The 26,526-nt window shown below is 39.4% G+C and overlaps 3 protein-coding genes across 4 annotated transcripts; all 3 read right to left on the bottom strand.

Annotated features, from left to right (window-relative positions):
• Positions 1 to 625: 625 nt before the first annotated feature.
• Tas2r4 (taste 2 receptor member 4) lies at positions 626 to 1,519 on the bottom strand. Its single transcript, XM_055601995.1, has one exon. The coding sequence runs from the start codon at positions 1,517 to 1,519 to the stop codon at positions 626 to 628; it is 894 nt and encodes a 297-aa protein (XP_055457970.1).
• A 1,812-nt stretch (positions 1,520 to 3,331) lies between these two features.
• Tas2r3 (taste 2 receptor member 3) lies at positions 3,332 to 4,306 on the bottom strand. The gene has a single exon (XM_055601997.1). The coding sequence runs from the start codon at positions 4,280 to 4,282 to the stop codon at positions 3,332 to 3,334; it is 951 nt and encodes a 316-aa protein (XP_055457972.1). The 5' UTR covers positions 4,283 to 4,306.
• Positions 4,307 to 11,064: 6,758 nt separating this feature from the next.
• Ssbp1 (single stranded DNA binding protein 1) lies at positions 11,065 to 23,747 on the bottom strand. 2 transcript variants are annotated; one of them, XM_055602098.1, is made up of 7 exons: positions 23,686 to 23,747; positions 22,800 to 22,862; positions 20,139 to 20,199; positions 18,737 to 18,871; positions 18,423 to 18,510; positions 17,300 to 17,388; positions 11,065 to 11,236 (listed from the first exon to the last, which is right to left on the bottom strand). In XM_055602098.1, exons 2-7 carry the CDS (start codon positions 22,821 to 22,823, stop codon positions 11,193 to 11,195), a joined length of 441 nt encoding a protein of 146 aa, XP_055458073.1. In that variant the 5' UTR covers positions 22,824 to 22,862; positions 23,686 to 23,747; the 3' UTR covers positions 11,065 to 11,192. The 2 variants fall into 2 exon arrangements, with proteins under 2 accessions (XP_055458073.1, XP_055458074.1); XM_055602099.1 differs by having other exon boundaries at positions 23,670 to 23,724.
• Positions 23,748 to 26,526: the final 2,779 nt, after the last annotated feature.

The following is a 26,526-nucleotide window of genomic DNA, read 5'->3' as shown; positions in this document are numbered from 1 at the left end:
CAAAGTATGGATAAAGAAACTGTGGCACATTTACACAGTCCCTACTCTTAACCTGTCATCTCTGACCCTTTCTAGATCATGCCTAGAAACGCTAGTGTTTCTTGATAGTAATAGCTCAGCAAATATCAGGATCCTTTACCTGCCATGTCCTACAATATACACTTTTCTCTTTACTTTTCTCTGAAGTCCCCTCTCTCTCTTCTTTTTGCACTACCTTGTTACACTGTAAGTTATTCTCCTCTCAGTGACAGCTTAGCTATTGGTAATATCTTGTTCAGGGCTCGTTGGTTAAATTCTTTACTTTGTGCTAATCATGTATATCACAACATGGCCTCCATCCAGGGCCATTCTATTATACTTCACCAGTTAATGAAGCAGTATGGTGATTTCTATTGTCTAAGAATGTAATGAACGGGCAAAATACACAAATGTCTCAAGCAATTCTTTTAAAATGTGATTTACTTTAAAATATTAGCCAAAAGGTGCAGTAGTAACCAAAATACAAGCACTCAGCATCAGGATCAGGATGCCAGATACAAAATCAAGTCTTGAATCACTGGAAAATTTCTAATGCTTGCAACCAAACCATGAATTGATGCTGCCAGCCTTTACTAATGAAATTCCCTTATTTGTAGAAACAGAAGATCTTCTTTGCTTTAGCTTTCAGTTTATGATGTGTGATAATGAGGAGGGCAGAATGTCCTGGAGGGTAAGCAGCACTCATAATCAGGCAAACAGCCTGGGCTTTCAGATTTTTCTTTTCATAGGAAGGAAGATAGAGCAGGGAAGCAATTGAATACGGAATGTAGAGCATGAGGAAACAGATCATCAACCTCATAGCACCCATGTGAGCTTCCGTCTGGGGATTCCAAAAGCTGGTCCTGTTTCTCTGCATCTTCTGTATATGTCTCTTCAAGGAATGTATTAACAGAGAGGCAAAAGTCACATTGAGCATAAACTGTAATAGTGAGCTCAAGAAAAAGGAGACTGCTAATGTCAAGATGCCCTCACTGAGGTCAAATGATGTGTCATTCCTCCCAGTTAGGTGTTCAGAAAAGTGTGACATCTGTCTGAGGGTGAAGTGCAGGAGAGCGGTGAAGGCAGAAATCAGGAGACAGGACAGCAGCAGGCCGGTGGTCTTCGCAGAGATAGTCCGTCTCAACAGAAGAAACAATGGGTGCTGGAAATTAGTAATCTTCACACAATACATGCTGTTCAGCAAGGTCACTAACCAGAGACTGTTAGAGTCCAGAAACCTCCAACACAACAGAAAAAATATGGAAAAGTAGACTGACCTTTCAGCATTTGTAGCATGGTAGACAATATTCAGCAGAAACAAGCCCAGAATTAGGAATCTAGTGATGGCCAAGCTGAAGAGGATCCTATCTGAAGAAGAGATTCTGTGACTTTTGACCCAAGTCCTACAAAGGACCACCATAATAAATAGATTTGCAATGAGTCCTACAAAATTAAAAATTACTGAGACAGAAAATGTAAAAAAATACAGTCCCCTATGCATCTTCACTCACTGAAGCTTCAGTGGTTGCAGTGCTGATGAAAGCAAACTAGAATAAGTAAGGAGACACAGTATTCAGCTTGGAAGAAGCTCTCCTTTTTATTTTCCAGTGTGGCAAATGAGCCATTTCTGGTCTAAGCAGCAGCTGCTTTTACTGAGATGCAAATCTTTCAAGGATTAAATTACTATTTCTTCACTCCTATACATATTTTCTTAGAAATGCCTAATGACAAACAGGCTTAATTAAATCTGGAATCTGTTCCTCCAGTATCAGAAAGACTAGAGGGTGTCAGGGCAGGCCCCAAGAACTTTAAACCCAAGCCAGTGTTCACACCTAAGACTTTCAGTTTCTCGGCAACTTTACTTTATAAAAACCATGGAATATTGTGGGACTCCTCAAGCCTCACTCTTCCCACCTGCCTTACCACCATGGCCTATCTGAAGCTGTCTGTGTGTCCCTCATATGTTGAAACTGTAGCCATTTTCTCCACTTGTATTCTGACCATGCCACTGCCAGTCCATCTCCTCACACATGAGGTGACTTCCTGAGCAGTAAGTTCAAAGAATGTCCCCCTGAGACATATTTTTCATGATACATGGTAAGGGGGACACAGCAGAGAAATGGACTTGTGTCATAATCTGTTTGGGGGTTTACCTAGGAAAAAATATATACTCTTTCATGTTTCCTTTATAAATCTGGATCTATGTTTAGATCATTTGTAGTTATATGTCTCCTTAGACATCAAAGTACTCTGATGTGAAATCCAACGGACTTATTTATAAAGTCACATTAGAAATCCACATTCAGCAATACCACATGCCCTCACTGACTATATTCATAAAGATAAAAGAATTTTTCATGATCCTGAACAATATTCTCATTGACTTGACAAAGGTATTAGATAACAATAAGTAAATCAATGTCTATTCTTTTTTTTAATATAAATTAAACATCAAAGTATATCTATACATACACATACATTCTATGATCCAAAAGCAGATATGCATCTTGGATAGAGCATGGGGGGACAGGAGTGGAGAAAAGAAGGAAGTAGAGGAGGGATAAAATGATTGGTCTTTCACAGTCTAAAAAACAAACAAATATTATTTGGCATTAAATTCAATAAAGGTCAATGAAACACAAGAATAGACTGGGGCCTAAAATCTAAGAGTCTTGATTCTCATGCTATTGTTTACATCATCTGCAAGGGCTTGTGAAAATTGCTATCTTAAAAGGATTGGTGTTGCTAAATAATTCACTGTTTGACAGAATGACAACCTGCACTCAATCTAGTGTGTCACATAATATATTGTGCTAAAAGGTTGGCACACATTGTCTCATGAATTTCTACTGCCCTGTGGATAAAGGAAAAGCACAAAAATAATTCATCCAAGAAAAATGTAGAGTTGACAGAACCAGAATTTAAACAAAAATCTATGGAAAAGCAAATCCTTTTGCTCTCCCTCTCAAGTCTACAGAAGTACTTTATATATCAACACAAAATTTAAGGTAAAACTAATATACAGATTGGCTCTTCTTAAGCTAATGGTTATTGACATGCAGCTCCAAGTCTATATAGTGAGTGTTCTTACACTGGCGTTTCTCAAAGACTGTTGCACCTGTCCAAATGATCCGATGGAAAAAAGGCCCTAACAAGCGTGGTTTTCACCTCTAATCCAGGTAGGAGCAGGGACAAAGCCTGCAGCATCTCTCCTATTCATGGTGTAGGCTTGACACATTGAGAGTCAGAAGGTCTCCATAGTGCTAAACCAGGCTGAAGAATTCCCTGGCTCCATCCTATAACCTCTGTTAGTTTATGAAGCAATGGGTCCCTTAGATCCAGGCTTCAAATGACCGCACTCACATGGGAACATCGCCACAAATGTCTGCTTCAGCTTCTTGTTACATAGAATGAGAATAAATGAGTCACCAATGAAGTATGACATTGTAATTACCATACCAATTATCCTGGCAGTCTTGGTGGCTGGTAGGAAACGACTTAATGACAAAATTAGAAAGGAAAGAAAGTAGAATAGGAAGAGTAAGAGGGAGGAGAAGATGATTCTGATGGCTTTTTCGTGGGCCTCAGTATTCTGGTCTCTGGAACCAATATTGTATTGCTGCATCTGCTGTGTGTGCTTCCTCAAAGAGAAAAGGAGCAGGAAGGAGGCAGTCAGGGAAACAATTAAGGGAGGAAGCTTCCACAGATTCCCAAGAACACGCGTCAGATTGTATTCACTTCTTTTCAGTCTGATGTATTCAGTCATATTGGGTGTTTCTTTGCTTCCGCTGAAGACAGAATAGATCTTAAATTCATTCATCAGAGACATGGTACAGACACAGGATAAGAGCAGTGCACCCCACAGCATCCCAACAACCACTCTGGAAGCTCTCCATTTGAACCAGAGGAATGTGGGGTGGGAGAAACTGGCTATCTTTAGGCAGTAGAAAACACTGAGACAAGAGACAAGCCAAATACTGAAGTTATTTGTAAATGTCCAGAAAATGTCAATGAGTTGCATCATTATCCCTGAGTCATGGGTGTGGTAAGAGAACACTATTATAAGGCCATCAATAAACATGATCCACAGCAGAATGATCCTGAAGAGGGCCAAGCTGGTGATGATGAAGTCAGACAAAGACATTTTCTTGCTCTTAAGCCAGTGGCTGCCATTGACCAACCCAACGAAACCATTCACCAGATTTCCAAGAATAAACTCAGTGACAATCAGAACCAGGAACACCCCTTCAGTGACTCCCAACATGTCAGGATTTAGGCCACCCTGATCCTCGTTCTGTACATATATCTCATCTCCTTGCAAATTTCAACTTTTTTTCTGAGATCTACCTCCTCCTGTTACTTCACTGTACCTGTCTCTTCTGCATGACTTAGTCTGTCTCACAGAACAGCTTTGTGAATCCACTCTGGTTGTCCCCTTCACGGATGGCACAGATTGTCACTTCTATGATCTTAAATTCAGAAGCTCTTTGTTAAAATGCAAATAATGCCCAGTGTCACATGGACAAGGAAGACATCTGGGTCACAAAGAATATGGAGGACTAAGACTCAGTTTCAGAGGGAGCGGCACTGTAGCTTGAATGCAAAACATCCCCCATGGGCTCATGCTTTTGAAAACAAAATCCCCAGCTGGTGCCAGTGTTTGGAAAGGTTATGGAAACCTTGGGAGGTGGAACCTAGCAAGAGGAAGTACTTTCCTGTTACTCGGGATGGGCTTTGAGAGTTTACTGGCCCCATTTTCTGTTCTGTTTCCCACACAATATGATGGGCTCCTCTGCTGCTTCCTCTGGGACTGTTCGCCAAATAAACCTACTCTCCCTTACAAAGCTCTTGCCAGGGTATTTTATCTCATTAACAAGAAAGAACTACAGAAAAGTAGTGCTGGGAACCACCCAGAAGAAAAAGGTAATTGATACCTAAAAGAAGCACAGAACTACCTGAAAGGTGTCTTGTTTCTCTTCAAGGACAGACAGATAGAAACAAGGAAATGCCAGAATTCTACCACACTGGACTGAGGTATAAGTACATAAAGTTCAATGACACTGCTCTTAAAATCAGTTCGTTTATTAAAAATTTCGTAACTTCAACTCATGAAAACATTGTCATTTTGAATTTTGCAAATAGGTCTCCATAGCCAGAAATTATTTTGCATAAAGTATAAAGATTCCATTTTTATCCCCACCCACAAATGGCATCATGTGTTGAATAACATGTGCTACATGCCACTTTTATTGGCTATTATCATATGTCACTACTTTGTATCCACACCAACAGTACACTTCCTCATAGTGTACGAACAACCAAAGCCTTCACTAGCAGAGCACATCCCCTCTCCCATTAGACTGCATTATTCTTGGGCATTTGCTCGTCAAAGCATCAAAATCAGCTTGCCACATCTCCCAAAGAATTTCCAAAAATTGATTTAAATTTCTCTCCATCCTTAACAATGATGGCAACGTTTCCAATAAGCATGATGCACCAGTGCTTTTAATGTGTTTCAATAATGTTTTATCAAGCTCTTCAGAGAACATTGACTGAAGAGCTTTGTATTCTTACACGGCATCTTTTCAAAATTAACTTTCATTGATGTTCAGAACGTGACACTTGAGTACTGCTCAATTTCTTGTAACTCTTATCTGAATTTTGAAAGCAATCACATCATTTGTGAATCACTTTCTCTTCATGATCCTATCACTCCTATGACAGTACTTGTTAGTCTTAGTGCAAGTATGTTGTTAGAGTGCTCATTTTTCCATTGAAAGGAAATTTTAATGTTTAGCACAATGTTTTATCTCTATTTTAAAAATGTTAAACTGAGTTGTTTTCTTTCTGAAAGCCCAATGATATGGGTTGCATCATGTCCCTGTTCCCCAAATCCACATAGTTCCTAACCTCCATGTAGCATACCACACAGAAGGAGAAAACTAAGATTACACAAGATCAGAAAGGTATGGCTCTGCTACTGCAAGGACACAAAATAAAAGTCAAGTGAACACAGCATGACAGTAGCTGCCTACACGCCAGGAAAAAGATTCTTCCCCAGAATGGATCATGTTGGCCCAAACGCAGCCTTCTCTAGCTTCCAAAGCTGAATGAAAATATCTGTTCTTTGAACTACCAGTCTATATTTTGTTCTAGCTGCCTGAGCAGATTAATAGATTTAACAACATAAAACAAACTATTCTGTACTTAGAAAAGCCTCACAACTCAATTTTCTAATCTGCTATTTGCAAGGGAAGTATAAAGACAATACTTCTATTCCTAGGTGACCTGCTATCTTAGGAGCGCTGCTAAGGTTCCTCACTAGGGACTATATTTAATCCTTGATAGACCCACCCCCCAAACAAACAACTTAGTTTGACTGCTAAGGTTTTGTGTATTTTTCATGGTCTAATCCCTCCCAAATTTATAATGACCTGAATTGAAAAGAATGTGAGATCAGTGATATCTTTCTTACTTCAACTTGCAGTGAAAGAATATCCAAAACAGAGCAAAGATTTGACCATTTATATGGACATAAAGGTAAATATGTGTGAATTTGTAAGAAACACAAGAGGTGGATCTGTGTCTCCCAAAGAATTCAAAGGTGGTCTGTCCAGGCATGCTCTGCTGGTTTACATCACCATAGTCTTAGCTTCTTCCATCTTCCACCCTGAAGACTACTCCATGCTCTGGATGGCTCCTGGAAACTCAGTTTCCATTACAGAAAAGAAAGAAAAAGGTCAAGGGAAATACAGAGGACATGTTTCTGAACAGTTCATCTAAGAACTCCCCTGAGAGCTCCACCAAATGACGTGTACACACATCCTTTCGGCAATCCATAACCACAAAGGACAGGAATGTTTTTGAGTTGTACATATAATCACTCCAAATAAACACCAGTTCTATGAATACAGAAATAATAGATAATGGGTAATTCATTAATCACATTTGTGCTTTACATTCTAGGTAGCTTTTGATTCTCAAAGCCGTATGAACCCAGAAAGGGTGCTGCCCTTCCAGGGTTAATTCCTACGATCTTTGTGTGGCTTAACCATAGCCTTGCCACAGATTTTCACCCTCTCAGGTCTGCTCCCACATCTGGAAATAAAGTATCACCGTCTACTACACATTTGACAGGAGGACGCTCCAAAGAACCTGGTTGTTTTCCCTCTTAGAACTGCTTACTGTGTCAGTACGGGAGTACGGTTCCTGTACAGTCAGTACAACTCCAGGCAGGAGCTGTTTTTCTTGATTTTTTCACGTGTGTGCATCCATGTGGTGTACCCATGCTAGATGCCCATGTGTACACACAGGGAGCCAGAGTCCAAACTAGTTTCTTTCTCATTGTTATTTTTTCAGATAAGGTCTCCCAATGATAGGCTACAAGGGATTATTTCAATCTTCTGGTATCTGTTGAGGCTTGCTTTGTGCCTGACTACATGGTCAATTTTTGAGAAGGTTCTGTGAGGTGCTGAAAAGAAGGTATACTCTTTTTTTGAGTTTGGGTAAAAAGTTCTGTAGACATCTATTAGGTCCATTTGACTTAGGACCTCTATAAGTGCCATCATTTCCCTGTTTAGCTTCTGTCTAGATGATCTGTCCCCCCTTGGTGAGAGTGGAATGTTGAAGTCTCCCACTATTAAAGTGTTGGGATCGATGTGTGATTTAAGCTTTAATGTTTTATTTACACAGACACTTGCACAGCAAAATAAGACCCTGAGGTCTAAAACATAGTAGCAAGTACATGCCTAGACATTTTTTTAATTTTGATTTTTTTTTTTAATCAAAAAAATGACGCTTCAATAGTGTGGCTGCATGATACTAGAAGCCATCGAAGTTACCCGCCATTGCACTGTGTGGAGTTATGAGGTGACAGAGGAAACTGAGATTTGAGAACACATTTCAATTCTACTGGTGCTACAGTTAGCAAGCTTGAACAATTCCTGAGCAGTCCTGACAATTCCAGTGCTTGCTAAGTCAACAGTGAAACCAGCAGACACCCTGAAGTTACTCTGGCCTGAAAGGAGACCCTTGCCTGATACAAGCAAAGCAGGGCAAGAAGGCAGGAGAGGAACTGACTTGTTTTCCTATAGGATCACCAGGAGGGTAAGAGAGAGGTATCCCCTTCACTCGAGTCTCTACCTGAAACCTGTTCTTTATTTCTAGTGTATCAGGAAGTACACTATATGGAAGTACACTATATATATATATATATGCAGTTTAACAGTGCGAGCCTGTCACTACGTAAGGCCAGTGGAGTACAAGTGTCAATAGAAAAAAGCTAAATGCACAGTTCACATACCTGAGTTCAAACTCCCACTGGCTTTGACAATTTTTTAACATTTGTGTTTCTGAATTTTCATGTGTAAAACTGTTTCTCTTCTTGGAAAACAGTACTCGACTCATCCAATGAACTTAGAAGTCATTACTATGAATACTGTCACTGTCTGAAATGTTTCCCTGTAACTTACTAACCTGAGAGATCGCTGCTTCTTTGCTATGATCTGTCTTGCTGTTACTCCCACTAGTCTACACAGCACGTAATGCAAATCCTGAAAGAAGGGAAGTAAAATGACACTGCTCTCATTTCCATGTCAATGTTTCCATGCCAAAGAACGACCAACACAGCACAATGTCACCATGCTAGTCTGAGCTAAGTAGGACTGAGAGGATGTGAGTAGAGAAGAAATCTAAGAATTAAATGATCTCTTTTGGGAACAAGGTAAAATTTCTTGATAATTTTACCATTAAGCTTAACCTTTATAACCTGGTGAGCAATAGCCAACCTCCCTAAACAGCCTCAGAAAAATGTGTCTGATGCTTGAGGTGGTGTGAGTTTATCACCCAGCCTTAGGAGTTGTACAGAGTAACAGTGGGTCTCACACTGGCCCACCTTTAAAGCACAGCCTTAAGAGCCACATGCATGTCATTAACGAGTGAGTGAAGACAAGTACACAAGCAGAAGAAGCATACGAGCGTATGACTGGGAATACACATGCAAAGTTTTCCTCATCAGTTCCTCTACATAAAACCACTCTCTGTGGCTTAGAAAAGATCAACCCTCCTTATTCTAAAATACACACTGTTATTGAAAGTATGCACAGGAAGTGTAAGGTGAGGAACTACACAAATACCCCAATCATAGCACTTGCCACTTCTCTCTCAGCCTTTTAAAGCACATATAGAAAAAATAATTTTTAAAAAAAACTGGATACTGCCACACATGCTGTTTGACTTTTTATCCTACTTTTCCATTTAACACAGAAAAAAATACCACACCAAACTTACAGGGCAGTTTTCTGCAGGTTTATGCCCGACATAATCACACCAAAAATGGAAACCGTAAGACCGCAAAATGCAATTACTAGTCCTTACAGTCCCTTAGTGCTGCTGGATTCCACAAGTCTACTCTGTGTCAGGTCCAGCTTAGGAGCAGTGGGGTTTCTCAACAGGTGGGACACACGGGATTAGGCTCCAGGAAATCTGACTGGCTTGGGAAGGCACAAGAACCAGCGAAGGTGCTGCTGCCTCCACCGCAGGGCCTTTCAGAGACGGGGCAAGCAGTCTCCAGGTCACAGACAATTCCGCAGGATGCTCTGCTCTACTTCTGCATCATAGACTTCAGAGCAGATTTGACTTTGGGTTAATTCTTGTACATGAGATTTTTCCACTTTCAGTTTGTTTAAATTTCTCTCAGGAATACACATAACCTCTCACAATGCTTAGGATTATAAAAACTGCTTTGCTGATGAAAGACATGAGAATTGCTCAAAACAGAACACTATCCCACCAGATTCAACATGTAAACACAGAAAGGTCTTGTAGGTTGACCATTGATCCCAGTGGCAGAAAAAAACAGACAGATGGGAAGGACAGCAGTCTCCTACTATGCCTGGTTAAGGGCAGTGTAACGATAAGGAACTCCTCCTTCCTGCAAACAAACTGCACTGTCAGTACAGAAAGGCTGTTCGTCTATGCAGGAAACACTTCAGAAAGCTGGAGTCCAATACACAGCACATGAATTCTGAACTTCTCACAGTCCAACACAATCTAAACTCTGAGCACAAAGAAAACTACACAGGCTGTGCTGGGGACCAGGCTGGGAGGAGCACAGAACAGACAGAATGAGGATCAGCAAACACTTGAACAAAGCAATACACTGAGCAGCAGCCAACTTCTAGAAAGCTGCAGGCTCACTATGGATGATTGTTACACATTTAAAAGAAAAAAAAAGTTTATATAATATTTGTTGGTAAATTACAACAATAAAATTAACCGTATATATACAGACTCTCTAGGGAGGCAAAGTCAAAGGCATTAAAAGTCCTTGAAGTGGGTGTAGCTCAATGGGAGGAGGCCTGCCTAACTTGAGACCATAGGTTTGATCCCCAGCACCACAAAAAAGATCTTCATCTCCACTCTCAAGAGTGTGGAATAAACTTTAAAAATGATAGAACAGGGTGTGGAAAGAAGAGACAAATGGACTGGAGTACCTGAGAGGAACTATGTCATCTTTAGTTATATTTCATTCAGGTTCTTAGTGCTGGTAGCATAAACACTACAGTGAAACTACCAAAAAACAGGTATGAAGGTGGGTAATTCTGAAGCAGGTTCATGAGATACTGACCACTGTTCAGCTGCCCCCTTCAACTGGGTATCACATCCCCGTCAGCATTTATTGAGTAGCTCTTCTGCGCCAACACTGATAAGAGAACAGTACACTGAAACAAGTCAGTACTTTACCTTCTACAGAGTAAAGATAAGAACATCAGTGTTTACAACAAGGACAGGCAGACTCCTGACATTCAAGGCTCAAAAGTAACTACTGGCTGAAACATCATAGGACAAGTGTGAAGCAGAAAAAGCTTTCCAAATAAATGTATACCATGGCCAGAACACACATTTGGTGGAGTCGAATGTATAGTGGAGCCCAAGAGTTCATTATTTGGAACACTTGTATAGAGAAACCACCCCTAAAAAAATAAGTAATCAGTAAGTGCCATAACATATAAGCTAAATATACACACACACACACAAAAGAAGGTATGTCGTCAGAAAAATTATTATCATTCATTTTATAGAAAAAAAATTTAATCTTTATTTTTAAACTATAGACTATACATGATTTGGAAAGAAGAATATACTAAACAATGATCGAAGAAGAATCATCTGTTCTAGATCTTTTCTCTTGTCTGGTCACTCAGAAATATGATGTTATCTGGAAAGAAACCAAAGTAAGAGTCATTTTCAGAATGCTGTCTTCATTTCATTTGATAATTCCCTTCCAACACAGACTTTTTCCGTGAGTCATAATACAAAATTTCAAACTATTAAGTAACTTTTGTTATATTCATGACAGGTACACAAAAGAGGCATTAAATAAAGAAAGAAATACAATACAACACAACACAACATGCTGTAGCTTTTTGTCCAACAATTCAGATGTCACTACAAGATGAGACTGTTTAGGTCTCCACAGCAATAACTTTATAAACAAAGTAAATGTCTACAAATAGAGCTGAGACTAGAAAGCACACCCACACAAGAGGAACAATGGCCATCCTCCACATGCTCCAAGCTCTTCAGCAATGTATAAGGGTCTGCCTGTGGCCATTTAGCAACTGCAAGTTTATTTGCTTTTAAGGAAACAGATTCATTTTAATTCTGAAAATGAATTTAATATGCTTTTTGGGAAAAGGTTTTAAGTATTACAAAGTAAGCATTTTTGTCCAAAAATAAACAAATTTGGGCACTGTTGATCATTCAAAAAAAAATAGCTAAAACAACAAAAGATAAAGAGGTTAAATAGCACTTCTTGAATAACTTCAAACATTTCAGATACTCAGTAACTATAAAATTATGTAAAGGATAATTATAAGTAACAATTATTCCATGACTGTATAGGATGATAACTTGAAGAAATTAAAATGGAAATCACGGTCAAAAACCAAGAGTGCCATCTACTGGTGTGTTTTTAAAGTTCAAGTAAGACTCCTAGGTGAAAAGGTAGCATCAAGATGAATGAAAGTTGAGGAACTACACCTAAAGAAACTAATCAAGAAGGAGGACTCCGGGTAAGATGTTCAATCCTCATTCAGAAAGGCAAAGAGGATGGACATCAGAAGAGGGAGAAAACAGGGAACAGGACAGGAGCCTAACAAGGAGGGCCTCTGAAAGACTATACCCAGCAGGGTATCAAAGCAGATGCTGAGACTTAATAGCCAAACTTTGGGCAGAGTGCAGGGAATCTTTTAAAAGAAGATTATAGATAGTAAGTAAGACCCTGAGAGGACAGGAGCTCCACAAGGAGAGCAACAAAACCAAAAATCTGGGCACGGGGTTCTTTTTTGAGACTGATACTTCAACCAAGGACCACTCATGTTGATAACCTAGAACCCGTGCACAGATGTAGCCCATGGCAGTTCAGTGCCCAAGTGGGTTCCCTAGTAATGGGATCAGGGCCTGTCTCTGACATGAACGCAGTGGCTGGCTCTTTGATCACCTCCCCCTCTGGAGGGTGCAGCTTTACCAGGCCACAGAGGAAGACAATGCAGCCACTCCTGATGAGACCTGATAGACTAGGATCAGAAGAAAGGGGAGGAAGACCTCCCCTATCAGTGGATTGGGGAAGGTGCATGAGTAGAGAAGGGGGAGGGAGGGTGAGATTGGGAGGGGAAGAAGGAGGGAGCTACAGGTAGAAAACAAAGTGAATAAACTGTAATTAATATAAAAAGTAAATTTTAAAAAAAAGAAGTGAAAAAAGTTGATAAGACTGAAAAGAAAACAATAAAAACAAAACAAACTACACCAAAGAGAATTTAGGATGGTAAATATACTTTTAAAATTTTAAATTAATCTCTATATTTGCTAGTGCTTACATGAAAAACAGGACTTACTTTTTGATTGTAAATATACAATAAACAAAAGAAGTTAAATGTAATCAGAAAAAAAATGAAATAGGTTTCTTCAAACAAAACTAAATGTTATTCAGCTTTATTAAAAATCATATATACTCAACTGACCAGACCAGTAACAACCATGATAAGAAAAAGCAACAACAGAAACAGAAAGCCTACAAACTTACTGAAACTGAACAACTCTCTTCTCAATGATCACTGGGTCAGGAAAGAAATAAAAAAAGAAATTAAAGACTTTCTAGAATTCAATGAAAATAGAGGCACAACATACACAAACTTATGAGACACAATGAAAGCAGTGCTAGAAGGAAAGTTCATAGCACTAAGTGCCTTCATAAAGAAATTAGAGAGATCTCACACTAGAGATTTAAAAGAATACCTGAAAGCTCTAGTATAAAAAGAAACACACCGAAGAGGAATAGATGGCAGGAAATACTCAAACTCAGGGCCAAAATCAATAAAGTAGAAACAAAGAGAACAATACAAAGAAGCAATAAAACCAAGAGCTGGTTCTTTAGAAGTTCAATAAGATAGACAAACCCTTACCCAAATTAACTAAAAAGGCAGAGAGATGCCATCCAAATTAACAAAATCAGAAATGAAAAGGAGGACATTACAACAGACATTGAAGAAATCAAAGAATCAGGTAAGCAATTTAAATAGACCTATAACCCCCCAAGGAAATAAAAGCAGTCACTAAAGTCTCCCAAGCAAAAAAAAAAACAAAACATTGGACCAGATGATTTTAGCGCAAAATTCTATCAGACTTTTAAAGAAGAGCTAGTACCAATACTCCTCAAACTATTCCACAAAATAGAAACAGAAGGCACATTGCCAGACTCATTCCAAGAACACATCATCCACCATGATCAAAGAGGCTTCATCCCAGGAATAGTTTAATATATGAAAATCCATCAATGTAATCCACTATATTAAACAAACTGAAGGAAAATAAACACATGATCATCTCATTAGATGCTGAAAACGCCTTTGACAAAATCCAACACCCCTTCATGTTAAAAGTCTTGGAGAGATGTGGGATACAAGGTGCATACCTAAACACAATAAAGGCAATAAACAGCAAGCCAATAGCCAATCAAGTTAAATGGAGAGAAACTTAAAGCAATCCCACTAAAATCGAAGACAAGGATGTCCTATCTCTCCATATCTCTTCATACTGATATTCTAGCTAGAGCAGTAAGACAACTAAAAATCAAGGGAATACAAACTGTAAAGGAAGAAGTCAAAGTATCACGATTTACAGGTGATATGATAGTATACGTAAGTGACCCCAAAAATTCTACCAGAGAACTCCTAGGGCTGATAAACATCTTCAGCAAAGTGAGTGAACACAAAATTAACTCAAAAAAGAAAAAAAATCAGTAGGCCTTCTTTATACAAATGATATACAAGCTGAGATAGAATTAGGGAAACTACAGCCTTCACAATAGTAACAAATAATATAAAATATCTTGGTGTAACTCTACCCAAGCAAGTGAAAGACCTGCATGACAAGAACTTCAAGTCTCTGAAGAAAGAAACTTAAAAAGATATCAGAACATGGAAAGATCTCCCATGCTCATGGATCAGTAAGATTGACATATGAAAAATGGCCATCTGAGCGAAAGCAATCTGCAGATTCAATTCCCATCAAAATATCAACACAATTCTCTACAGATCTTGAAAGAGCAATCTCAACTTCACATAGAAAAATGAAAAACCCAGGAGGGCTAAAACAATCCTGTACAATAAAAGAACTTCTGGAGTTATCACCATCCCTGACTTCAAGCTATACTACAGAGCAACAGTAATAAAACGGCATGGTAATGGCATAAAACAGACAGGTTGATCAATGGAATTGAAACAAAGACCCAGAAATAAACCCACACACCAAAGGACATTTTATTTTTGACAAAGAAGCCCAAACCACAGAATGGAAAAAAGAAAGCATGTTCAACAAATGGTGCTGGTCTAACTGGACATCTGTATATAAAGAATGTAAATAGATCCATATTCATCACCCTGCATAAAACTCAAGTCCAAGTGGATCAAAGATCTCAACATAAAACCAAATACACTAAATCTAACAGAAAGTGGGGAGTAGCCTTGAACACATTAGTACAGGAGACAACTTCCTGTACAGAACACCAACAGCCCAGGAACCAAGATCAGCAATTTAATAAATGGGACCTCATGAAACTGAAAAGCTTCTCCCAGGCAAAGGACATTGTCAATAGGACAGAAGTGTAGCCTACAGAATGGAAAACAATCTTCATCAACTCTACATCCAACAGAGGGTTGATATCCAAAATATATAAAGAACTTAAGAAATTAAACACCAACAAGTCAAACAACCCAATTTAAAAATGTTGTGTGGTAGTGCATGCCTTTAATCCCAGCACTCAAGGAGACAGAGGCAGAGGCAGGCAGATCTCTATGAGTTTAAGGCCAGCCTGGTCTACGAAGCGAATTCAGGACAGACAAGGCTACATATAAAAACCCTGTCTCAAAAAAAAAGGAGGGAGGAGGTACAGAGCTAAACAGAATTCTCAACAGAAAAATATGGAATGGCCAAACTGTACTTTCCTTGGTCATCAGGAAAATGCAAATCAAAACAACTCTGAGATTCTTTCTTACACCCATCAGAATGGCTAAGATCAAAAACTCAAGAGGCAGCACATGCTGATGAGGATATAGAGTAAAGGGAACACTAATCCAATACTTGTGGGAGTACAAACTTATACAAACCAAGTTTGGAAATCAATCTGGCAGGTTTTCAGAAAATTGGAAATAGTTCTACCTGAAGACCCAGTTACACCACTCCTGGCATATACCCAAAAGATGTTCCATACAACTAGGACATTTGCTCAACTATGTTCATAGCAGCTTTATTTGTAATAGCCAGAAACTGGAAACAACCTAGATGTTCCTCAAACTGAATAGATAAAGAAAATATGGTACATTTACATAATGGAATACTACTCAGCTGTTAAAAACAAAGACATCATGCAACTTGCAGACAAATAGATGGAACTAAAAAATATCATCACGAGTGAGGTAACCCAGACCCAGAAAGACATGCATGGTATGTACTCACTTACAAGTGGACATTAGCCATAGAGTACAGGATAACCGTGCTATAAACTATAGACCCAAAGAAACTAAGTAACAAGCAGGACCCAAGGGGGAAGCCTGAATCTCACTCAGACAGGGAGATAAAACAGACATCTGAGGTAGATGGAGAGGGAACTATGTGGGAGAGGGGGTGGGGAGGAAAACAGGGATAGGGATCAGATGGGGAGAGAGAGGACACAGGGGGAGTGGGGACACTAAGAGAGAGAACAAACACCAGGCTCCTTGGAGTCTATGAGGGTGACTCTAGCTGAGACTCCCAGCAGCAGGGGATATGGAGCCTGAATTCACCAGCTCCTGTAGCCAGGTGGAACTTCCAGTGGAGGGAGTGGGACACCAACCCACCCATAAAACCTTCAACCTAATATTTGTCCTACCTACAAGAAGTGTAGGAATAAAGATGGAGCAGAGACTGAGGCAATGACCAACCAATGACAGGTCCAACTTGAGGCCAATCCCATAGGAGAGGGCCAACCGAAGACACTATTAATGATATTTTGCAATGCTTGCAGACAGGAGCATAGCGTAACTGTCTTCTGAGAGGCTTCATCCACCAGCTCATGGAAACAGATGCAGAGACCCAAAGCCAAACAACAGGTGGAGCTCAGGGAATCTTGTGGTAGAGTACGAGGAAGGATTGAGAGAGACTGAAGACACACCACAAGAAGACATTCAGAGTAAACTAACCTGGACCCATGGGGGCTTAAGAGACTGGGCCACCAACCAAAGAGCATGCATGAAATAGAACTACACATATGTAGCAGGTGTACAGCATGTTCTCCATGTGGGTCACCTAACAACTGGAGTGGAAGCTGTCTCTAACTGTTTTCTGCCTCTGAATCCCTATCTCATAGCTAGGCTGCCTTGTCTGGCCTCAGTGGGAGAGGATGCACTTAGTCCTGCTGTGACTTGATGTGCCAGGATGGGTTGGTACTCATGGGAGAAGGGAAAGGGAGTGTGAGGGTGGGACTGGGAAGAGAGAAGGAGGGGGCTGCTATCAGGCTATAAAGTTATTAAATAAAGTAATAAAAAAAATCACTAAAAATAAGCAACGAATGAAAAATAAATAAATTTGGGCAGTGTGAGCAAAGAGTAAAATGAAAATCATAGAACTCCTCTGGTGAGTTTTCTGCAGTCTTGACATCATTAGTACTTATAGTTCCAGCAAAAGCTGCTGCTGACATGCCAAGCTTTTAAATGAAAAGAAACACTATCTACCACAAGCTTCTTACCCGCTATGATTGTTGTTGCTTGCCGCCTCACATTATTTTTATCCATGTATTCACCGTAGTCCACTTTCCCTTCCACAAATATTCGAGCCCTGATATAAAGAAAACGCAGTCTTTAGTCTGAAGATTCTAATTCTAATTAGAACCTTCAGAGTGTCAGCACATGGGGTAACAAGAACACACACGCTGAAGATGAAACACTAACACTTCTTCACTGCAAACAGTGCAAATCTAGTTAAGCAGGACATTGCTACTGAAGTATGGTACTGCCTTCCCATAGTCCAATACACAGAAAGCTAAGACTGGAGGATTGAAAGCTTTAGGCTCACCTGGGCAACTCACTGAGACCCTTCCTCAAATTTAAAGCTTTACATAAAGCACAGGAGATGCAATTCAGTGATACAGCTCTCACCTAGCATACACAGGCTCTGAGTTCAATCTAGTCTCTCTCTCACACACAGACACACACAGTAAATGAAACATCTGTTGACAATTTTCTTCAAATATCCTGTCTATTTATGTACATTTTCACATATTCATACACACATGAAGAAAAGGTGTACAATTACTGAAAAGAAATTGAAATTGTCATCACTGCTGAAATTATTTATATTATATATATATTATGATATATTTTTGATCCACAAATAAGTATATTTCTAAACAAAAAAAGTACATCCATAAAAACATTCGTCATTCTATGCATCCAGAAAAGACACATCTAAATAAAGTTGTCAAATGTAACAAAACTACTGTGAAATATATCATAAAAACTCACTACATCAGGCATCAAATATTCCAGGTTCTCTAAACACATTATGAGTTGCTCAGAGGCCAGACAGGACCACCATGCTCCGGGGTCACAGTAACACATGATCTCTTTGAGGCATGTGCTACAGATGCTTTGCAAAATACACATGAAGCTATAGAGTCAATGGCCTTGCAATGTCTTGCTTCATTTCTTTCTACTTATGTAGAGACGCTGTTTGCCCGAACTTGTCAGCCTGGTAAAACCAGACTTCCCATGAGCATGTTAATATCAGCACTTAGGGAAATGGCAGACAAGAGAACATTTATTACCAATTCTTTTGACCGTTCAATCCAAAAGATCCTTTCTTTATCTTACCCCTTTTTCACATACTGATACGCCACATCTCTGAGGCCTGGTCGAAACACTGATATTCGGTGCCATGTTGTCTTTTGACTGACATCACCTAAATCACCAGGTATAGGAAATGGGGTTACAATGCCAGCAGATAACACAAATGTCAACAACACAGAACATGTCTTAGGAAAACAAGCTTACAATTTCTAAAAGAAAGAGCAGAACTAATGAAGACTGGCTTTATCTATAAGTAACAATTTTACTGTTAGATTTGCAGTAACAAATAATGTCTGCTTACTGCTGATAAAGTAAGAACCACAGCCTTGTATACTCACCCATTTGGTCACCTTCTCCAGATCGCCACATCTCATTTGTTGCTAGAGAAAATATTGTGACTGGGTTTTTTCCTTCCACCTGTCTCATGACAGGGTCCTGACCAACTCGTCCAAGTAACTGAACACGATTCATAGCTGAAATATAGAATAGAGATGAAATGAGAACTTGCTGGTGACTGTTATGTTTGCTTCTTGAAAACTTGGTTCTCTGTACTCCAGTGTTACAGTATTTGGAGGTGATCCTTGCTTAGGTAATTATGTATTGATGAGGTTATAAAGGTGAAGCCTCCAAGTTGGAATTATTGTCCTTATAAGGAAAGGAAGAGATCAGAGTAGTCATCACCCTACCCCACCATATAGAGACAGAAGTGGGAGGGCAACTATCTGCAAACCAGCAAGTGGTGCCTGACTAGTAACCCAACCATGCTGACAGCCTGGTCCTAGCCTTCAAGACCAGAGATGTAAGAAACAATTATCTATGCTGTACGCCTCCTGGTCTAGTCATTACAGTGATCAGGACAGTCACACAAGATAAACCCATAACCAAAACTGACAGAAATGTCCAAAGGATCAATAACTACAAACACTGCTTTATGAAAACCTCAAGCTATAGAAGATCAACAAGTAAGTTAAAAAGGAAAATAAAGGAAGGCTAGGAGGAGAGAAAGGACTGACAAGAAAGCAGAAAACAGAGAATTACCCCACAAAACAAATTTTAAATTCTTTATCTTAAGCTAAAAAAAAAGAAATCTGAGATTTAAGAAAACCTCTATTACAAGAGATAACCTAGATCCCCTGCACAGATGTAGCCCATGGCAGCACAGTGGATTCCCTAATAAGGAGAACAGGGACTGTCTCTGACATGAACTCAGTGGCTGGCTCTTTGATCATCTCCCTCTGAAGTGGGGCCAGCCTTACCAGGCCACAGAGGAAGACAATGTAGCCAGTCCTGATGAGACCTGATAGGCTAGGGTCAGATGGAAGGGGAGGAGAACAGGCCCTATCAGTGGACTTGGGGAGGGGCATGGGAGAAGAAAAGGGAGGAAGGGTGGGATTGGGAGGGGTCAAGGGTGGGGCCTACAGCTGGGATACAAAGTGAATAAATTGTAATAAATAAAAAATATATTAAAAAAAATAAGTACGTGGAAACAAAAGTATTTCTGTGAAAGTATCCTTGGCACCCTTGAAGGACTGAGCAGGATGGCAGCAGAAGGGAGTGATAACTAAACTATAAGCTCTATTTATACTAGGTCTTCACAGCCTGCGGTATAAGGGGGTAAAATGAACCAAAGGCATGTTGGGTAGAACAGCTAAACACAGTCCATCAGCTCTATAGTACTTTGATAGTATTAGCAGAATATTGTAATGAATAACATTGTAAACTTAGAAATCTGTTACTTACAACGTTCAAGAACCAAACTGCTGGCTATTTCAGATTCATGTCTTACAAACTGATGAAATACCTATAGGAGAACAAACAAGTAATGTGGCCTTAAATTTCTTAGGAAAGAAAAATATCAATAAAAGAACTATTAATTCACCATTTAATCAACAGTTTCCACAAGTTCAAGGAAAGGATAGTAAAGGAGAATGGAGTACAAAAGAGAATAGAAAGAAATCAGTGCTTTCTAATGACTGTAGTCATAAATCAATTAGGTAAACATAAAAAACAATTATCAAGTGTTCTAATATTCTAAGCGTCATTCTCAGTTATAGGCAATGAGAAATTGGTTGAATGATAACAAAATGATACATCTCTTGAATTTGTTATATATCTTTTTAACATTGCAAAAGCCACTGTAGATTAAAAACTTACAAAGTCTATAATAAAATTGTTTTCCCTCATTGGCTGTTCAAAATTCATAAGAAATAGGACATCTCAAATAACTGCGTTAGAGTATTTCACTTAAAAATGAGCAGAGATGATAACACTGATTTCTTGAGTCTGCTGCAAAAGGTCAATAGTTTCTGTAGTGAGCTAGGTCCAGTAGAAAGTTTCATTCTTTCAACAGATCAAAGAAAAACAGCAAAAAAACAAAACAAAACAAACAAACAAAAAATATGGTTCAAATGCATGACTATTAAATAATCACAATTAACAAAGTTATTCACAGCCAAAAAAAAAAAAGTCACTCAATATGTAAACGAATTATACCTATTACCATTTAATTATAAACTAACTATAGACACAATGTCAAATTATCCCTAACTTAGATCCAAGGAAAATTAAGCCCAGAGACTTGTCCAGGAGGCTAGGAATTAAGTGGTAATTTATAACTTAGAACTCAGGGCTGTCTGATAACAATGTTGTTTTTCCAACGTGCCCTCTGCTGCTGTCTTAAATGCATCTGTTCTACATAAAGGTAAGGAGAGTACATATCACTACACTCAACAGCTCAGAGAGCTAGACATATTCTAAGAAACATTTCCTAAGTGACAACATTGTTAATATAACATGAAGGGATTCATCACACAAAAACGAAAGGGGTTGGCATGCCAAAGACTTCTCCTTTTAGAACAAGCAGCAGAAGAACTAATTTATTCAGGAGAATACTGGAGGCAGCTGGCTGGACAGTTAACAGGACTCTCAGCGCTTCAGGCTTCAGGCATGGGCTGAGGGTAATACCGTCCATTTTGAATTCTCTCTGGTAGTGAGCCACTTTGAAGGCAGTTTTCTGGCATATAATTCCTACCACACAAGAAGGGTCATCTCAACTGGCTGTTGCTCAGGCCTGTGAGGGGTACCGTGTATGTAATTTCCAGTTATGCAATCTCTCCATGCAAATAAGGGCAGAGACAGGACTGTAGCTCCGAGGTGTCAGGTTATACTATGATTTCTAGCCCTGACTTCTAAAAAATCCCAGTGGGGACCTGTTTCCTTCCCTGGCCATTTAATAGTGACCTTCTCTTTCCATACCCCTCAAATGAACACCCATTCCTGGAGTGTTTAGCTTTGTAACACTATCACTCAGGGTAGATACAAGAATAAGATGTTATGCCACAATGCAGGATTAAACTGCTAATCAGTTCCTATGTCATGATCACAGAAAATGCTAATCTGAGAAATAAGAAAAGTCAGAACTCATTAAGTTTTACAGAATAACTATGTGCCTCATCTTAGGCACACACACACACACAAATCACAACCCAGTAGGAAAGTAGAAATAGGGAAAGGATTATTTAACTCCAATACTCTCAAAATGCAAAGTTACTTCACATTTGGTTTCAAAGATACTACTACAGTGTAAATTTTCCATTTAAAAAAGACTAAAAGTATTTGTGATTAATGTAGAGCTCTAAAGACAGATCAACTGAGAATAAGATGGAGATGACAACAGATTTTTATAAAAGAAGTTGACTCATTAGTCTTTAACAGAAGAAGGGTCACAGAAAGATTTTAGATTAGGAGAATTTGCAAGACTTGGTACGCACATGCCACAATGAGGAAAAATAGTAATGGAGGCCTGATTAAGGCTGGCTAGAGCAGAGGACACATGACAAGATTGCAGAATGGTGATGAATTTGTAGCACTGGTGAGAGGTTTCTTCTCGGATAGTAATATGGGGCAGGGAGGAGAGGGGACAGAAGGTCAGAAAAGAACCCAGAGCCATAGGGAAAAGTGACAGAAGCCGGGGGGGGGGGGGGGGCATGCCTGAAACAGCAGCACCAGGAAAGCAGAGGGATCATAGTTCTTGATCATCGTCAGCTTAACAATGAGTCTCAAGACGGCCTAGAGTATATGAGATGTCTCAAACAAGCAAGCAAACAAACTCCCCCCCAAAAACTCAATCCCGAAATGCATACACTGATCTATATACAGGTAACACTCATTAATGATTTGTACGATGTATGTGACTACATTTTAAAATACTTTTTGATTCAGTAAACATTATGAGTAGAAAAAAAAACTCCATCCCGAACCTTGTCCATCAAATAAACAGATGTAAGATGATGGACAGACTTAAGAGTCTTCTGCTTATGTATTCAAAAGCTAAAAGAAACCTGATGGCTATAGACTAACAAAAACACAGCCAAGCACTCACTAAATGAGAAAAGTGACTACCTGTAACACAGGTCTTCGAAACATGGCTTCGGTTTTTCTTACACTCTAATATTTAAGCTTTTCCTAAAGGAAAGGAGGAAAAAAGATAGAAAAGATAAATCAAACACCATATACATATACATCATATATGTATCATATCATATCATATCATATCATACCATATACATCAAGAACACACTTTCCCTAGTCCTAAATCCTAACTGCATTCAATTTCCTTTTTTTTTGGGGGGGGGGGGGATTTAAAGATTTTTTACAAGATTTATTATGTATATAATGTTCTGTCTGCTGTACACCTGTACACCAGAAGAGGGCACCAGATCTCATTACAGATGGTTGTGGGCCACCACGTGGTTATAGGGAATTGAACTCAGGACCTATGGAAGAGCAACCAGTGCCCTTAACCTGATGACATTCAATTTCATACGCACCAAACTTGTACCCACGTCTTTGCACATTTGAGGATTTTCTCTTTCATTTTAAAAGCAAAAACTGAACACGACAAAAGAAACGCTGTGGTTTTGGGTCTCAACTAACAGCAGAAAAGAAGGGGGAGGAGGGACTGTCCTCACTTCCACTCCATTGTCTGCTGAATTTTCTTTAAAATACAAGTTCTCTTAGAGAGCACTTCTAATTTGTTCTGTTATTCTAAGCCCCTAAACTGTCCCCAGCAGTAAGGGTTCAATAAATACTGCCATGAAAGGGCTCAAATCAGTGTCCCTGTTCCGTCGGCTCCGCGGGGATTAGCGGGTACTTTTTCCCCGCTCGCAGGCAACAGAGGGCACAGCGGGACACTCGGACTCCTGCGGGGCCCCGCACACCTCCTCCCGACTACCGCACGCGTGCACTCCGGACACCCAGCTCTGCCTCTACCTTCGCCCTCCTTCACCTGATGCGCAGCTCCCGACCGGGCCCCAGACGGAGGCTGGCTTCCTGTGCACAGAGGCCGCAAAGCTCGCGATAGGAAGGAAAAACAGGAAGTGTACTTTGTGCGCCATTGAAATGCTGCCGGCTGTGAGGGAAACACTACCCCTTCGACTAAGAAGTGCCAGGAACTTCTTTCCAGGCGGAAGTGGGTAGATGAAGAGCGTCACCCGGGTGTAAATAATTTTTTTTTTTTTTTTTTTTTTCCTTAAAGATCTCCACTCTTAGCCCGGTAGTGGCCTCGCGCTGTCTAGTCAAACTCTGTCCCTGAACTATATTCCCAGTCCTGAATTGAAATTATTTCATGATGTTCCCAGACTAGGAGAGGGAGTAAGGTAGGTGAAATAAAACCCTTGGGGGAATTAAAGCCGACGACGAAAGTCTCCTAATTCAGCAAGGCTGGGACTTAAGACCAAGGCACTGAAATCGTAAAATTGAAGGGCAGACAAAAACTCGGTGATCTGGATATGTTAATATGTTGAGTCAAAATTATTTCAAGGAATACGTGAGGAGCAAAATATTTATTATTATTATTTTATTTTTATTATTATTATTACTTACAGGTCCCGAACTGTGCCTGAGGCACAAGGAAAGTGGGCCCTAATATTATGGGGTTTTTATGTACTTTTTTTTTTTTTCTAAAACATTAAAAGTTAATGAAATTTCAAGACATTTTAAAAGAGTATTAAAACATTGCTTTATTTTAAAGGAAAGCTAAGTGTAATTAAGATTTTACTGATAAGCTTAAATAGAAAAACTAACCAGTATTTTTAGAATATTTTCGCATTTTGTGTTTCAATTCCACAATTCTGGCGATTACTCTAGATAGAAGAGTTTAAAACAAAACAAAAAAGAAGAAAAGAGAGTGGCTCACTCTGTAATCATGACTAACCTGAAACTTAAAACTCACTATGTATGAAACTCATTCACTCCTGCTGGTCTCTAAATGACAGTCTTAAATAATTTCAATTAACTTAAGCTTATTGATCTTGTCTTTGCTATTGTGTTTATAGTAAAATTTTTTGTTTTACTATTTCCAAAATACCACATTTTGGCATCTTTTATCTTGATTGCTGAATTTCTTTCACTCCTTCAAATCCTGCATAGTTTACCCAAATCCTGGCTCTCCTCACGTAAGCTGTGTATGGAGTCCTATAGTTTAAAGAACCCAAGGCAGCCTAAATGTGATGGGGCTCAGTATTCCCAGTTTTTGTCATTGTCCAGTGTTAGAAGGAAGGGACCTCCAAATCATTCTAACGCATTGCCTCCTCGGGCCCATTCTTGCCATTTAAGAAATTAAAAAAGAAAAAAAAAAATCTGAACTATTTCAACATACATTTTAACCTTTTCTGAAGTCTGGCTCACTAGTGATGTGATTACAGATATTTATCTTCCTGTATTTCCACCTTGACAAAGTTGATTTTCTGAAATAGCAAGGTACTGTTTGGAGCCTTGCACTACCGCTGATAATAAAACATCCCAATTACCACATTACTTCAGTGGTTTCCTATTTTAAAAATCTTTCTGTAGACAAGGCAAAGGAAAAACTAAATTCACCTTTTCTTCCAGAGTGAAATTCCCCACCCACCCTTGCAAGCTTTGTTTTAATGGTCCCTGACTTGAACTTTGTAATAATCATAATTCTTTTTCCGAGTTACACACATCTATTCGCTCACCTCTATCCAGTTCCTTTCCTCATGATCCCATACCACATTTCTTCTATGCGAAGAATGTAGAGAAGGTTGTTTAAAGAAAAATAGAGGGTTCCCTGGGGCAAACGCCTTGATTTTATAACTATCCTCTGAATAAAGAGTCCTGGCTGAGTATCGTTTCCACACAGAAAGCGATCCGCACATTCTCCTTAGATGGTTGTAAAAAGCTGCAAGCGCTGCTCCTTCATTTTTTTTTCTTTTTTGACAAAACTGTATTGTAATGTACCTGTACTTGTACAGTGTCAGGGAGGAACTGTACCTGAGGCATTTCTTCTGTTAATGGATCTTCTCAATGACAGGCACTTCAGCCTTGGTCAGCTGTCAGTATCCTCAGCATTTAAAATGCCCCCCAAACACACCTTAACAATTCTGTGTTCAACTACTCACCTTTTTTTGCATATTGTAATGTAAATGACAATGAAAGTGTGTCATCCCCATTGATGATGAGCTCTTAGAATACGAAGACCCCATTACGAACACACAGCTTACAGTGAACCTTAAAACAAGTGTAGTCTTCACAAGGGCTCAACTTTCAGGATGGAACACAGAAGCGTGAATGAAAATATGAGTTCAGGCAAACTCAAACATACTGAAATGTTGAGGAGCCCAAAAAATTTAACTAAATTGAAAAAAAAAATGTCTCAAATGTTCTTTAGAGATACAAGAATATATAATATGTTCCAAGACCACTGTAGGGGAACCCAGAACCTTTTCCGTAGAGAGTGGGAAGAGAGATAGGGTAGAGTATGGTGGTTTGAATGAGAATGGCCCCATAGACTCATATTTGAATGTTTTGTTACCAAGGAGTGGAACTTTGGGGGAAGAATTAAAAGGATTCAGAGGGGTGGCTTTGTTTGAATAGGTGTGATCTTCTTGGAGGTGTCCCCCAGGGGACAGCCTGTGAGTTCTCAAACCTCACACCTGTAGTCTGCTGCCTACAGATCAGGATGCAAAGTGCCATGCCTGTCTGATTCCCACCATTTGATAACATCCTAACCATCTGAAACCATAAACAAGACCTTAATGAAATGGTAGCACACATCTTTAATCCCAGCATTCAGGGAGGCAGAAGCAGGCAGACTGCTGTGAGTTCA

The sequence above is a fragment of the Psammomys obesus genome, unplaced genomic scaffold (assembly GCF_907164565.1).
Source record: "Psammomys obesus unplaced genomic scaffold, mPsaObe1.curated_primary_1811, whole genome shotgun sequence".
NCBI classification, from domain to species: Eukaryota; Metazoa; Chordata; class Mammalia; order Rodentia; family Muridae; genus Psammomys; species Psammomys obesus.
Note: the sequence above shows the minus strand (reverse complement) of the source record. Positions and strands in the feature narration are given on the sequence as shown.

Coding starts and splice junctions, on each gene's coding strand:
- Tas2r4 (XM_055601995.1), bottom strand. CDS start 1,519: ATGCATAGGGGACTGTATTTTTTTACATTTTCTGTCTCAGTAATTTTT.
- Tas2r3 (XM_055601997.1), bottom strand. CDS start 4,282: ATGTTGGGAGTCACTGAAGGGGTGTTCCTGGTTCTGATTGTCACTGAG.
- Ssbp1 (XM_055602098.1), bottom strand. CDS start 22,823: ATGTTTCGAAGACCTGTGTTACAG. Junction 18,872..20,138: donor CAGTTTGGTTCTTGAACGTT/GTAAGTAACAGA, acceptor TCTATATTTCAG/CTATGAATCGTGTTCAGTTA. Junction 11,237..17,299: donor AGCAACAACAATCATAGCGG/GTAAGAAGCTTG, acceptor GTTTCTTTCCAG/ATAACATCATATTTCTGAGT.